Source organism: Trachemys scripta, chromosome 1 (genome assembly GCF_013100865.1).
Source record: "Trachemys scripta elegans isolate TJP31775 chromosome 1, CAS_Tse_1.0, whole genome shotgun sequence".
NCBI lineage: Eukaryota > Metazoa > Chordata > Testudines > Emydidae > Trachemys > Trachemys scripta.
Window position 1 is genome coordinate 149429471 of NC_048298.1, and position 13939 is coordinate 149443409.

The 13939-nt window shown below is 49.3% G+C and overlaps 1 protein-coding gene across 1 annotated transcript in view; it reads left to right on the top strand.

The window, feature by feature from the left end:
* The window catches only part of LOC117887009, a 33060-nt gene extending 20025 nt beyond the window's left edge, over positions 1 to 13035 (top strand). The window contains exons 2-4 of the mRNA XM_034789245.1: positions 8226 to 8681; positions 10951 to 11091; positions 12914 to 13035. Coding sequence (XP_034645136.1) covers positions 8226 to 8681; positions 10951 to 11091; positions 12914 to 12918 — 602 coding nt within the window. The 3' untranslated portion in view covers positions 12919 to 13035. The remainder of the gene's footprint in view (positions 1 to 8225; positions 8682 to 10950; positions 11092 to 12913) is intronic.
* The last annotated feature ends 904 nt before the right edge of the window (positions 13036 to 13939 follow it).

The following is a 13939-nucleotide window of genomic DNA, read 5'->3' on the forward strand; positions in this document are numbered from 1 at the left end:
CCCCGGCCCTTTAAATAGCCCCCGAGTCCCCCGCTATCCCAGGGCTCTGGGGGCTATTTAAAGGGCCCAGGGCTCCCCTGCTTCTACCGCCCCGGCCCTTTAAATAGCCGCGGGAGCCCTGGGGAAGCAGCGGGGGCTATTTACAGCTGCCTCTGCTGCACCCCGTCCCCGCACCAGCCCCGCCCCCCCTGCCCGCAGCCAGCCCCGTCTCCAGCCAGCCCTGCACCCCCTGTCCGCAGCCAGCCCCTGCTGCACCCCTGCCCTACCTCCAGCCCCGCCCCCCCTGTTCTGCCCGCACCAGCCCCGCCCCCCTGCCCTGCCTGCAGCCAGCCCTGCACCCCCTGCCCACAGCCAGCCTCTGCCGCACCCCCTGCCCTGTCTCCAGGCAACCCCTGCCGCACCCCCCTGCGGCCCTGCCCAAAGCCAGCCAGCCCCACACACCCCTGTCTCCAGCCAGCCCCGCACCCCTTGCCCTGCCTGCAGCCAGACCCTACCTCCAGTGAGCCCCTGCCCTGCCTCCAGCCAGCCCCATGTCCACTGGTGCCCTGCAGTTCCCAGGGCAGTAACCCTGCACACCTGCTTCAATGAGGGGGGCAGGGAGCAGCTGGGACCCACACATGTGCACACCACTAGGGTGACCAGACAGCAAGTGTGAAAAATCGGGACAGGGGGTGGGGGATAATAGGATCCTATAAGAAAAAGACCCAAAAATCGGGACTGTCCCTATAAAATCAGGACATCTGGTCACCCTAGCACACCCCCAGGGAGTGGCGGCGACCCAGACACGTGAAATGGAGCTCATTAATAACCAATCAACAGCATATATGATGCAATGTACAGAATATATAATTTTATTATTTATATAGTTATGGAAAGTAAATAATACATGGAAGAAATGAAAGGCTTTTTTTTACATTATTTTTTTTGTTAGTCATCCCTGCCGGGGCCCCACCAAAAATGTTCGAATTGGGCCCCGCCCTTCCTAAAGCCGGCCCTGTCTGTGTCTTCCCAAGCTATAGCCATGGATTTTACCTCCTTCCCCCTTCTAGAAGTGGGGATACAATGGGGCCCTACGTATAACTATGATGATGCCTGTATTTATAGTTCTGAAATCCTGGGAGATAAACTCTTGGTACAGCAGACTTTAATCACATGCAACCATTTTGAGAGATTTTTTTATTATCTATTACAATGCATTCTGATTATGGCCCAAGGCAGCTTTTTACAAGCAAGGAAAGGTGGCTGACTCACTGGCACCTTACTATCCCTCACAATGTTATGATACTGACAGAGCAAATGTATATCAAGGGTCAGAAAATGTGCAGAAAATATGAAGATAACTTGCATTTATAATCATCGTTCTATGTTTCCATAACACCTTTCAGATCGCTAAGCATTTTACAAACTTTCCTACCTAACTATATAGTAATCTTTTTCATCCACCACTGAAATGCAGCCACCTCTGGGGTGGAATGTGGCAGCTGTTTAACAGCACACAGCAACATTACAGAACAGTTTGGGACAGGAAGTGAAGGAGAATATCTTTCCCATTGAAATGCCTTTAATTCCAAAGTGCTTTATAGGAATCCTTAAAATATGGCCTAACAGCACTGACATTGAGCTCTGGAGTGGAATGGGGTAGCTGTTTGACAGAGAACTGTCACTGTTAGGAATAGGAAGTAAAGAATATTGTTACTAACTGAAATGGCTTTCATTCTAAAGAGCTTTATAGACTACATGTACAGTGATTACTCACTCACCACAGAAATGCAGCCACCTCTGGGGGGATGACACAGCAGCCATCTTGCGTGGTGACATGAGGCAGCACAGGCTGTATTAACCAATCTGGGAGCAAGAGAGCCTGAGAGAATCACAGCTACTGTATATATCTGGTTGCCTTAATAAAAAAATCACTTTTATATTCATTACAACTGAGTCCTGCCTCTTCTATATCACAGGGGACACAACAGCCACTGGTATGCTGTGCTACTACCACGCTGTTCTCTAGTATGTGGATTGCTACCTCACAGGCAACTGTTTTGTCTGTTGTACGGCACATTTTGTAAAGCATTTCAGAATGTAATCACCATATAACTGTTTAACATTGATTTTGTAACCAATTAGAATCTTTTACTAACAACTACCTTGTACTCTCCCCATCTTTATATCCATCTGTTGCCTCTTGTCTTACACGCAGGCTGTACGCTTTTTGGTGCAGGGCACGGACCGTCTTTTTGTTCTGTGTTTGTACAGCATCTACCATAATGGGGCCCTATGACTGGGCCCTCTAGTCACTACCATAACACAAATAATTAATCATTCTAATTATAAACTGTCATTGTGCCTCAGTGGGTCACAGCTGAGGATGCCAGATTCAGGACAAACTGCTGAGAAATTGGGCAGACTCATCCCAAACTGGTGGTTATTCTTTCATTGGATTATACCAAGCCAGTAACAAAAGTAAACTTCTGTCTCACCAGAAATCAAAAATGCAGTCTCCTTAGGCATTCCAGCCCTAGTCTCACCAGCCAAAAGCTGGACTCTATGATGAGTGGTTATTGAAAGCCAATTTAATCAAACAGGGTTCTTCTAATCCTAAAAGACCAGCCACTTAGCCAGGTCAATATATAGCTCAGATAATCTTACCCAATAATCACATTGATGCCAATCCTTTAGTAACTAAAAACTAAAAGTTTAGTAATAAAAGAAGAAGAGAGTTAATAACAGTTAATAGATCATATACATACAAATAATTGCAAAGTTCTTATATCAGGTTTGTAGCAATGATGATATACACTGCTAGCTTGTAAAGTCTCTGGTAACTTCCAAAAGATTGGAAGGTCCTTAGTACATAGTTCAAAATACTCCTTTTATTTGTAAATCCAGAGAATCAGGACAGGAAAGAAGAAAAATGGGGATATCTCAGGGGACTTTTATATCCTCTGCCAGGTGCCTGGAAATTTACCGTCTCAAAAAAAAAAAAAAAAAAAAAAACCTCACAGCCCAGTTTGTGGAAAGTTACTGGCTCAAGATGGAGTCCAGAGTCACATGAGCATATCACATGTCCTTGCACACGTTGATACTCACAGCGGCAGCCATTGCCCATATTCTTGCTGAGGAATCCACAGGCAGGCTTACGGGGTGGGATGAGTTTCTTCTATGGCCTATTGTTAGAGTGAAAAAACAACAGAGGGTCCTGTGGCACCTTTAAGACTAACAGAAGTATTGGAGCATAAGCTTTCGTGGGTGAATACCCACTTTGTCAGACTCATTTGCGTCTTCTCCAATACTTCTGTTAGTCTTAAAGGTGCCACAGGACCCTCTGTTGCTTTTTTACAGATTCAGACTAACACGGCTACCCCTCTGATGTTAGAGTGAAGTGTCCTTAGTGGGCCATCAACACATAGCTGTCTGGCCTCGATGTAAATCTTATCTGGTGGGTGTTACCCACGAATACAACACATGTCAGGGCCAACTCTAGCATTTTTGCCGCCCCAAGCAGCAAAAAAAAAAAAAAAAAAAGCTGCGATCGCAATTGCGATCGCTATCAGCAGCAGCTCTACCACCGCTTCATTCTATGGCGGCAATTCGGCTGCAGGTCCTTCGCTCCCAGAGGGAGTGACGGCCCCGCCACTGAAGGGCCGGACGTGCCGCCCCCCTCTTCATTGGCCGCCCCAGGCACCTGCTTGCTAGGCTGGTGCCTGGAGCCGGCCCTGCACAAGTGTAAGCTACCAGTGCATAGCCAATATTCATAATATCAGATGCAAAGATAATACACGCATATAAACAGGATAATCACACTTAGCAAATCATAACTTTTGCATTGACACCTTACATGACATAATTTGTCCAAGATTTGTTGCAACTGTATAAAGTGGCAATATCAATGATATAAATGGTCATGGTCATATCCAATCATACAGCATCACATAAACACAAAAGAGATTTTGCGTGTGTGTGTATGAAGAAACCACTCTAATTGATCACTCTTAACCTGGAGACTAGAGTTTTGATTCTCCACTGCCTTGCACTTGGGGTCATCATGTTCAACTGTGCATGAGGGCAGCATGAGGATCAAATACTACTAAAGGAGAATGATAGCATTTGACATCCTCTTAACTCACTCTGCACTCTGTAAATGGCAACAGCAGTCTCAAGGCAATGGAAAATCAGCCCCTCACCACGTAATGTCTTGTATTCCATGATATTCTATAGGCGGTTACTGGGGGAATGGGAACTGTATTTTAAAGAAAATAAAAAATATTTTAAATATGGATTCTAAACCCTCTACTGCTGTTTTGTTTTCGTGCTTGGCACCCCATCCAGTTGTTCCAGTTAGGCATTTCAGAGGGAAAAGATTCCTCTTGTTTTGTGAGCTGAGGTTTGTTTCCAGAAATGAGGCGCACTCAGCTGTCCCAGAGCTTGTGGCTGTTTGATACTATGATTAGCAGCCCGGGGAAATGTGGTTTGAAATCCCTGCATAGCATCTCTACTATTTATACATATAAATAGCAGCAGGGTAGTGCTGCCTCTTCTCTGGTTTTGAACATAACCCTGGGTACTGTCAATAGACTTGTTAATAAACAGATAAAAGTCTGTTGGCAGTGTTCTTGAGTACCTCTTCTGTCTTTCAAGATGCCAGCTGTCAAAACAGTGTGGGACCTTAGGATATTGTCGGATTCCAACCTTCATGCTGTTGAAGGAGAGAGACCATGAATGGGCTGATTACCAATCATCTTTCTGTTGAGCAAACATCAAAGCAAGTCCCATCCTTGTCCTTCCTGCCATACCATGACCCATAAAGGAACTACCTAATGTTATTTAGCTCAGTAGCCTTCCTTGTTGGGCTCTCTTGGCTGGTTGAGCTCTCTTCTTCCCTCCCTTTTAATTTCTCATCTTCTGTCATTTTGTCCCCTCTCCCCTCTGAGCAGTGCTCTACTCTGCCTGGTGCACTTAGAGTTGAGGGCAGTGTGGATAAAAAGCAGGTTCTCCCAGGTAGAAAGTGGGCAGATGATGTATTTAAAAGTTAATGGGAGGGAAATACGAGAGCTGTGAGAAATATTCACATTCACCCTTAAACTCATTTGAACAGAGACTTGGGCTGGAGGTTCCATGCGTTCACACATGTGTAACCCTTCTGCCCATCTAAGTTGGCAGCAACAAGGGCCGGGTTCTGTATCTAGGGGTTCCATTTCAATAACACAATGCAAAACCGGCTCGAGCCCCCACCCAGTGACCTGGGACAATTACATACCACCCCCTGGGCACCTCTAAGAGGCAATACTTCCCCTCTCGCAAGCACGGAGTCTGAGTGTAACAGAAAATGTTTAATAACATGAGGTAAACAACATCAGCATTAAATTGGAAAAAACACCACAACTAGAGTTCTTAGACCCACCCCAGCAAATTAGGCCGTGTCCTCTCCCGTTGGTTCTTGAAACCAGCGACCCAAGAATCACCAAAGTCCCAAAAGTCCACCAATCCCAAAGTCTCTTGGGTCCAGCAACCCAAGAATCACAAAAGTCCCAAAAGTCCGACAACCCCCCAAAGTCTCTGTCCATGATCAGTGCAGCCCCAGAGTTCAAAGGGGGGGGGGAGCAGGGTGTTAAGGGGCACCTTACGTGATCCGAGGCCAACCGGCTGCTTCTCCGTGGGGTTCCACCGCAGCCTTCACCACGAACTGCTCCATTCCACCCGCAGTCCCACTCCTGCCGTCCCACGAACTGCTCTGGCAGCTGCTCCGCTCACCGACCTGTGAGCCGCGCCACTCCGCTCACCGACCTGTGAGCCGCGCCGCTCCGCTCCGCTCACCGACCTGTGAGCCGCGCCGCTCCGCTCCGCTCACCGACCTGTGAGCCGCGCCGCTCCGCTCCGCTCACCGACCTGTGAGCCGCGCCGCTCCGCTCCGCTCACCGACCTGTGAGCCGCGCCGCTCCGCTCCGCTCACCGACCTGTGAGCCGCGCCGCTCCGCTCCGCTCACCGACCTGTGAGCCGCGCCGCTCCGCTCCGCTCCCCGACCTGTGAGCCGCGCCGCTCCGCTCCGCTCACCGACCTGTGAGCCGCGCCGCTCCGCTCCGCTCACCGACCTGTGAGCCGCGCCGCTCCGCTCCGCTCCCCGACCTGTGAGCCGCGCCGCTCCGCTCACCGACCTGTGAGCCGCGCCGCTCCGCTCACCGACCTGTGAGCCGCGCCGCTCCGCTCCCCGACCTGTGAGCCGCGCCGCTCCGCTCACCGACCTGTGAGCCGCGCCGCTCCGCTCACCGACCTGTGAGCCGCGCCGCTCCGCTCCGCTCACCGACCTGTGAGCCGCTCCGCTCCGCTCCAGCCGTCCCTTGGGCTGCTCCCACAAGGCTCTGCTCTGCTAGCTGCTCCTCCAGCCACTCCGCTCACCGACCTGTGAGCCGCTCCGCTCCCCCCCGCTAAGCTAAGTTAGCTTAGACATAATAGCTTCAGGCTCCCCCACTAGTTAACACAGCCTCAGTGATCTCAGCTCTTAAATAGCTTTAGCTCTTTTGTGATTTCAGCTCTTAGTGATTTCAGCTAGTAGTAGGGGAGCCCCAGTGCTGGTGCACGATTGGCCCAAAGTGAACTCAGCTCAGCAGTCTGTAACTAGACTCCTAAAGGAATCAAAGTTAGCTCTGACATTCAACAGTGGAGAGAGGAGGTAGTGCAATTGGTGTTTCAACCCCCTCAGGGAAGGGGCCCATACCATCAGGTACAAATACCTATCCCCATCCTCTCTCAATTCACTGGGTTTTGTAACCCATGCCCCTTGACAAGCAAATGCTACCTAGGTAATGGTGAATGACTCACTCAGTCCTTCTGTCATACAACAGTTCCACTGGCCTTGATTCACAGAATCAGGGTAACAAAACTTTATTCTTCCTGCCCCAATAACAGAGAAATTGGGGATCCCACACCAGCCAAAGTAACCACTTTGAGTTGCTGTGGTTTCATGCCAGGCGAGTGGGTGTGCCTATGCAAACAAGATCAGCCCCTGGAGTTCTTTTCCACACTCGCCATAATTCACCACCAGATGTCAGGGTAGAGCTCATCCTGACTCTGCTTACACATGCAATTGGGCCAAGATTTTAAAAAATGGTTGCCTAAACTTAGGCTCCTAAGTCCATATCTAGGCACCTAAGTGACCTGCTTTTCAGCTGTGCTAAGTACCTAGCAGCTCCCACTGTTCCACTATTAACTAGGGTTGCCAACTTTCTATTCACACAAAACCGAACACCCTTGCCCCTTCCCCAAGACCCCTCCCCCTCTGTTGCTCACTTCTCCCCCACCCTTACTCACTTTCACTGGGCTAGGGCAGGGGGTTGGGGTGCAGGACGGGGTGAGGGCTCCAGCTGGAGGTGCGGGGTCAAGGTTGGGGCCAGAAATGAGGGGTTCAGGGTGCAGGAAGGGGCTCTTGACTTGGGCAGGGGATTGGGATGTGGGAGGGGGTGAGGGATTCAGCTGGGGGGTGCAGATTCCAGGATGGGACCAGAAATGAGGGGTTCAGGGTGCAGGAGGGGGCTCCGAGCTGGAGCCAAGGAGCTCGGAGTGTGGGAGCAGGCTCAGGGCTGGGGCAGGGGGTTGGGGTGCGAGAGGGGGTGCAAGCTCTGGGAGGGAGTTTGGATGGGGGAAGGGGCTCAGGGCTTGGGTTGGGGTGCAGGAGAGGTGCTAGCTCCAGGAGGGAGTTTGGGTGCAGGACGGGGCTCAGGCTGGGACAGGAGATTGGGGTGCGGGCTCTGGGAGGGAGTTAGTGTGCAGGAGGGGATTCCAATCTGCGGCAGGGTTTTTAGGGGGGTGGGCTCCGGCTGGGCGGTGCTTACCTCAGGCAGCTCCCAGGTGGCGGCACAGTGGGGCTAAGGCAGGTTTCCTGCCTGCCCTGGCTCTGCACGGCTCCTGCAAACAACTGGCATGTCTGGCTCCTAGGCACAGGGGTGGGCAGGTGGTTCTGCATGGTGCGCGCTGCCCGCACCTGCAGGCGCCACCCCTGCAGCTCCCATTGGCTGCGGTTCCCGGCCAATGGGAGCTGTAGAGCCGGCACTTGGGGCGGGGGCAGCATGCAGATCCTTCCTGGCTGCCCCTGCAGCTAGGGGCTACAGGGACATATCAGCCATTTCCGGGAGCCACACAGAGCCAGGGCAGGGAGGGAGCCTGCCTTTTCGACTGGGTGTTCCTGGCAACCCTATTGTTAACCTCAACACCTTTCATCTTTCTCTCTGTGCAGCTGTCTTCATTTGTGCAGCAAAAGAGAACGCAATCATCACCCTCAACTCTCCTGCTACTGCTCACACAGCGGTGCTGCCCCTAGTGGTGACCACCCCTGAGCCATGGCATCCATTTGTGGCTCAGATCCCAGCCAAGGAGAAAGCCAAAGAGGGTGAAACTGTGGTCCTGAATTGCCAATTTCACAGTCCCTGGGGCCCGTCCCTGAGCAAGCTGACAGTGAAGTGGTACAAAGTGGATGAAAAGGGGCAGAGGGACCTACTGGAGAACAATGTGACTGTCTTGACAAACTACTCCAGGGCTTTCATACATGGGAACTTATCCCAAGGAGATGCCTCCCTGACTATCCTCAATGTGACAGCCAGTGATCACGGCATTTATTTCTGCCAGGTGACGCTGTCCAGTGGGAAGGAGGTGATGGGGAGTGGTACAAAGCTCAGGATCAGGAGAGCACTAGGTAATATTTTCTGTTCATTTCAATTCTTCTTTTTCCCCCCTTGAAGTTGGTTTGTGCACTAGTAGATGGAAGAGGAGGTCTGGAGCTGATACTAATTGGTAAAATAACTGTGACAGTATAGTGCATGCCTCTCAGAAGATCTTGGCCTTTGTCTGGTGAAATCTCACATTGTTTGTTTTGATAGCTTCATTAACACGTCATCCCCACAAGATGTGCTTCATGACCAATGTAGCTGCTTTTCCATCTTTCTGGGGCAGTGGAATGCATCAGTTCAGCAATAAGCTTGAATGAAAGGGACCAGAGAATGAGGCCTGGTCTACATTGCGGGTGAGGGTATCAATCTAAGTTACACAACTTCAGCTTCGTGAATAATGTAGCTGAAGTTGAAGTACTTAGATCTACTTACCACGGTATCTTCACTGTGGTAAGTTGATGGTTGATGCTCCCCCGTCGACTCCTCCTATGCGTCTCACTCCGGTGGAGTACCCGAGTCGACAGGAGAGCGTTCGGCGGTTGATTTATCGCGTCTAGACAAGACGTGATAAATCAACCCCCCACTGGATCGATTGCTGCCCGTTGATCCAGTGCAAAATGTAGACATGCCCTGAGAGAAATCTAACTCACAATGGACATTATTTACCACAAAACTTGGTCCTCCTAAAACTGATCTAAATAAATCAGAACTTTAGAGGTGGAAAAGATCTATTATATTGACTAGTCCACCTCTTGGCCAAACTGTGTATCAAGCTTCAGGGTTGTTCCCCATAATATATTCTCTTGGCTATGCCCACACTAGTTTTGGCATTTCCTCACCTTTCATAGGAGGTTTTTGTACATTGTAATAGATCTCATATTAAGACTTTTTTCCTGAAGCTCAGCCTAATATTCGCCTTAACTCGCTTTAATTCCTTTATTCTTGTATCTCCCTTAAGCAATTCCTTTTCCTCTATTCCATGCCCTTCTGACTGTCCTTTCAGACAAATTCTTCCAGCACTTTGCTTTCCTTCTGTCCCATTTTACATGGTTGTAAAAGAGGTCCATTGCAAAGGCCTTTAAACTAGTGACACCTGCTGATAAGCTGCCTCCTCTGCATGTAGGCCCTGATTCAGCAAAGCATTCAAACAGGTGCTTATCTTAGCACATGGGGAGTAACCCTATCACTATTCTGCAAAGGATGCTTAATTTTAAGCAGATGAGTGGGTCAATGGAATTAACTTAAGAAATGATGAATCACGGCCAAATTCTGAGGTCTAGTTTTTTTTACTCAGACAACTCCCATTGATGTCAGTGGGAGCTTTCCTAATTGAGGACTTATTTAAAACTGAGTAAGGACCTCAGTATCTGTCCTGCAGCCATCACAGTGAACAATGTTGTCCACATTTTCTAGTGCCTGGTAAGTTAATCAGCAAACAGGGATGTAATGAATACCTGACCTAGGTCTGATTGTGCATCAATCTGGCAGTTTTGTTGGGGAAATTATTGCATTTCAGATGTAAAGATAAAATGCCATTTTAAGTCTGGTCTGGCCACACTCTGCTGATCCCTGACCTGTTCTCCCATTCACTTCCTTCCTCCTAAAGACATACTTCCTCTTGCTGTTTCTCCATTCTACCACCCTCCCCAGATCAGAAACCTTCTATGTCCCCCAAGCAGTACTCAGTTCCAGTGAATTCTGACCCAGAACCTCAGGATGTAATGATCCCAAAGAATGTGGAATTGTCACATCTCTACCTACCTGTCAAGTGGTGGTGGAGGCCCCCATGTCCCAGTGAGAAACAAACATCTTCAGATCTTACCCCTCTTTGGTGCTGTCTCCTTTGGAAAGTTGCAGAAAAGTTACAATACTCAGAATATTGTAAAGTATTCTTTACTGTTTGCTCATACCTTACGAGTGCGTGAAGAATACAGGGGAGATCCCTATAAATGCAGCCTGATTCATAATTCACTATCACCTCACAGCATAGTACAGCCTACAGCCCTGCACTGAAACAAATCAGTGTGCAATACACTGTCTTCAGTCCCCATAGTGTATTGCTGCTTCCTGCCTATGCTGAAATAAATCCACATGATCTGCAGTGGACTATACTCTCTCTTTCTGCTGTAGAGACCTGCAGTTTCTTGCCCATCAAGAAATCCATATAATTTGTAACACAGTAGGCAGCATCCTCGGCAAGATACTGTAGAAATCAGTAACTTCTCCTGTGTACTATCCTCCATGGGCATATAGCTCCATGTAATATGTCTTGTGTCACTGTGCCTCTTTCCTCAGGGTTGTTTGGCATAGAAGAATCCATTGGAACAATCATCGGGGTTGTGGCAGCCGGTATAGGAGGCTTGGTGGTTCTGATTATAGTTCTAACTCCTCGGTTGAGGAAGTGTCTCCTGTGCATAAAACAAGCACCTCACCAAGGTATGGAGGAGACAGTGAATTCTCGGATCAGTTACTATAAAAATATGAGCGTCTCATAAAACACAGACAACATGTTACATGTGTCCAAAGTACCTTTAGAACTCCTGTAGATTTAGCCACTTAGCAGTCACAGACTGGGCAGGGATCATGCAAGGAACAGGATAGCTGGACAGTCCTGGTGAAATCCAGTGACCAAGACAGATGTAAGTCTGTGTCTGTTTTTCAGACAAACCTACGCTGGATGTAACAGCCTGTGTGGACACAGCACAACATTTACCTGCAAAAAACTTGGAAGGATTGCCTTGCCCGCAAACTCCCACACAAAGGTACACATTGAACAGACACAGACCGTTCAGAAATACTGAGTTGTCTTCAATCCCTTCCCCTGCCCCCTTCGGTCTGAGCCACCATTCTTACCCTCACTCTTTAAGACCTTACATGGATTTTCTCCCAGTGGCTGCAAAGATCCCAGCGATACAGAGGGCCAAATTTTCAAAGCTGCTCACTCCTGTTTAGGCGACAAAAGAAGTGGCCAGATTTTTCAAAAGTGCTTAGCTAAGTGTCATAATGGGAGCTGAGCACCTTTGAAAAACTTATTTATTTGGCCAAATGGAAGCTGAGCTCTTTTGAAAATCTGGCCAATTGTTGATTCTGAGCACTTCTGAAGTCTGGCCATGGCCACTCACACACACCTGCCTTCAAAGCAATGCACTCACTCACTCACTCACACACACACACCTTCCTCCAAAGTGATGTGCACACACACACACACACTCCTCTTCCTCTAACGCACTCACACACATACACACCTCTTCCTCTAAAGCAGTGCTGCCACCTTATGGTCAGTCCTAGAAAGGGCTCGCAGTCCGCACACTGCTCTGTTTCATTCCACTCTATTGAATATTAATTACCACCTTGGCTGCCTAAGTCAGGGGTTGCCAACCTGAGCCTGAGAAGGAGCCAGAATTTACCAACTTACATTGCCAAAGAGCAGGGCCGGCTCCAGGCACCAGCTTCTCAAGCAGGTGCTTGGGGCGGCCGCTCCAGAGAGGGGCGGCAGGTCCAGGTATTCGGCGGCAATTCGGCGGACGGCCCCTCACTCCGCCTGGGAGTGAAGGACCGCCTGCCGAATTGCCGCCGCAGATCGCGATCACAGCTATTTTTGTTTATTTGTTTGTTTTGTTTTGTTTTGGCTGCTTGGGGCGGCCAAAACCCTGGAGCCGGTCCTGCCAAAGAGCCACAGTAATACATCAGCAGCCCTCCATCAGCTCCCCCACCCTGCTCCCAGCGCCTCCCACCCACCGGCAGCCCTGCTGATCAGCACCTCTCCCTCCCTCCCTGCACCTCCTGATCAGCTGTTTCCTGGCGTGCAGGAGGCTGGGGGGGGAGGGGGGAGGAGCAAGGGCAGTGCAGGCTGAGGGGAAGGGGCGGGAAGGGGTAGAGCAGGGGCAGGACCCATGGCAGAGCCAGGGGTTGAGCAGTGAGCACTCCCCGGCACATTAGAAAGTTGGTGCCTGTAGCTCCAGCCCCAGAGTTGGTGCCTATACAAGGAGCCGCATATTAACTTCTGAAAAGCCACATGTGGCTCCGGAGCCACAGGTTGGCCACCCCTAGCCTAAGTCCTCTATCTGATTCTAGGAATAGCAACCCAAGTGATAGCCCCTTTTGCTTCAAGACTTTGCATTCCAAACCACATGAATGGGTAGACTTCACTAACACATTTGTTTCTACAACGCCTATGACAGTTTTGCAGTTGTAGGATACTTGGTTGTGTTGTATTATATCCGCATCGCTCACTTGTTCTCTCTTCCTTCCTGCACAGCATAACTTGAGCTGCATGGTTACAGAAAATACCAGAAGACTAAACAGTTTCTTCCATGTGTGTCATAACTTGTCACATTCTGTGAACCAAAAGGGGCAGTTTTTTGAGCTATCTATGTGTGCTGTCTATAGCTATAATAAAAATGTTTGCTTCAGTACACATTCCTGCTTTCAGTACATGCTGACTCTTTACTGTTGCCTTTACATACACAGTAGTATGGTCAACTGCCTCAGATAGCATGCGCCAGGGGTTCTCAACCTTTTTCTTTCCCCTGCAACATGCTATAAAAACTCCACAGCCCACCTGTGTCACAACAACTGTTTTTCTGCATATAAAAGCCAGGGCTGGCATTAGGGGGTAGCAAGCAGGGCAATTGCCTGGGGCCCCCATGCCATGGGGCCCGCACAAAGCTACACTGCTCAGGCTTCAGTTTCAGTCCCAGGTGGCAGGGCTCAGGGCCCCAGGCTTCAGCCCCATGCAGTGGGGCTTCAGCTTTCTGCCCTGGGCTCCAGCGAGTCTAATGCTGCCCTGGTTGGTGGACCCCCTGAAACCTGCTCACAGCCTCCGAGGGGGCCCCGGTTGAGAACCACTGGCATAGACCAAAACAGCCTTTTATAAGAGGTTAACCTTATTATTAGCTATAGTCCTGGTTAACCTGACAACGTATCTTGGAAGAATAGGTGTATTTCTTATACATCATCCTGGATCTTTCCTTGCATTGTTGCTTGTTTTAAAAGGTAGTGCCCTCGCATTTTCAGCTACAAAATTCTTGCATAAAACCTGGCACCTGTTTCAACAGAGACTGATGGATGAGTGAAATACTCAATCTCACCAATTGCTAACTGTTACCCTCATATTGTTTGTCCTGAATACATTCCTTCCAGGGGATCAAGGAAAGTCAATGTTCTAACCTATCAGCACCACCCAGTATAGTTTACCTTGTTCTGTTGACTTGGTTGTCATGGTGAGCTCTTGTAATGAAGGAATGTAGAGGTAGAGGAAGAGCCATTTTACAATACACTGGCC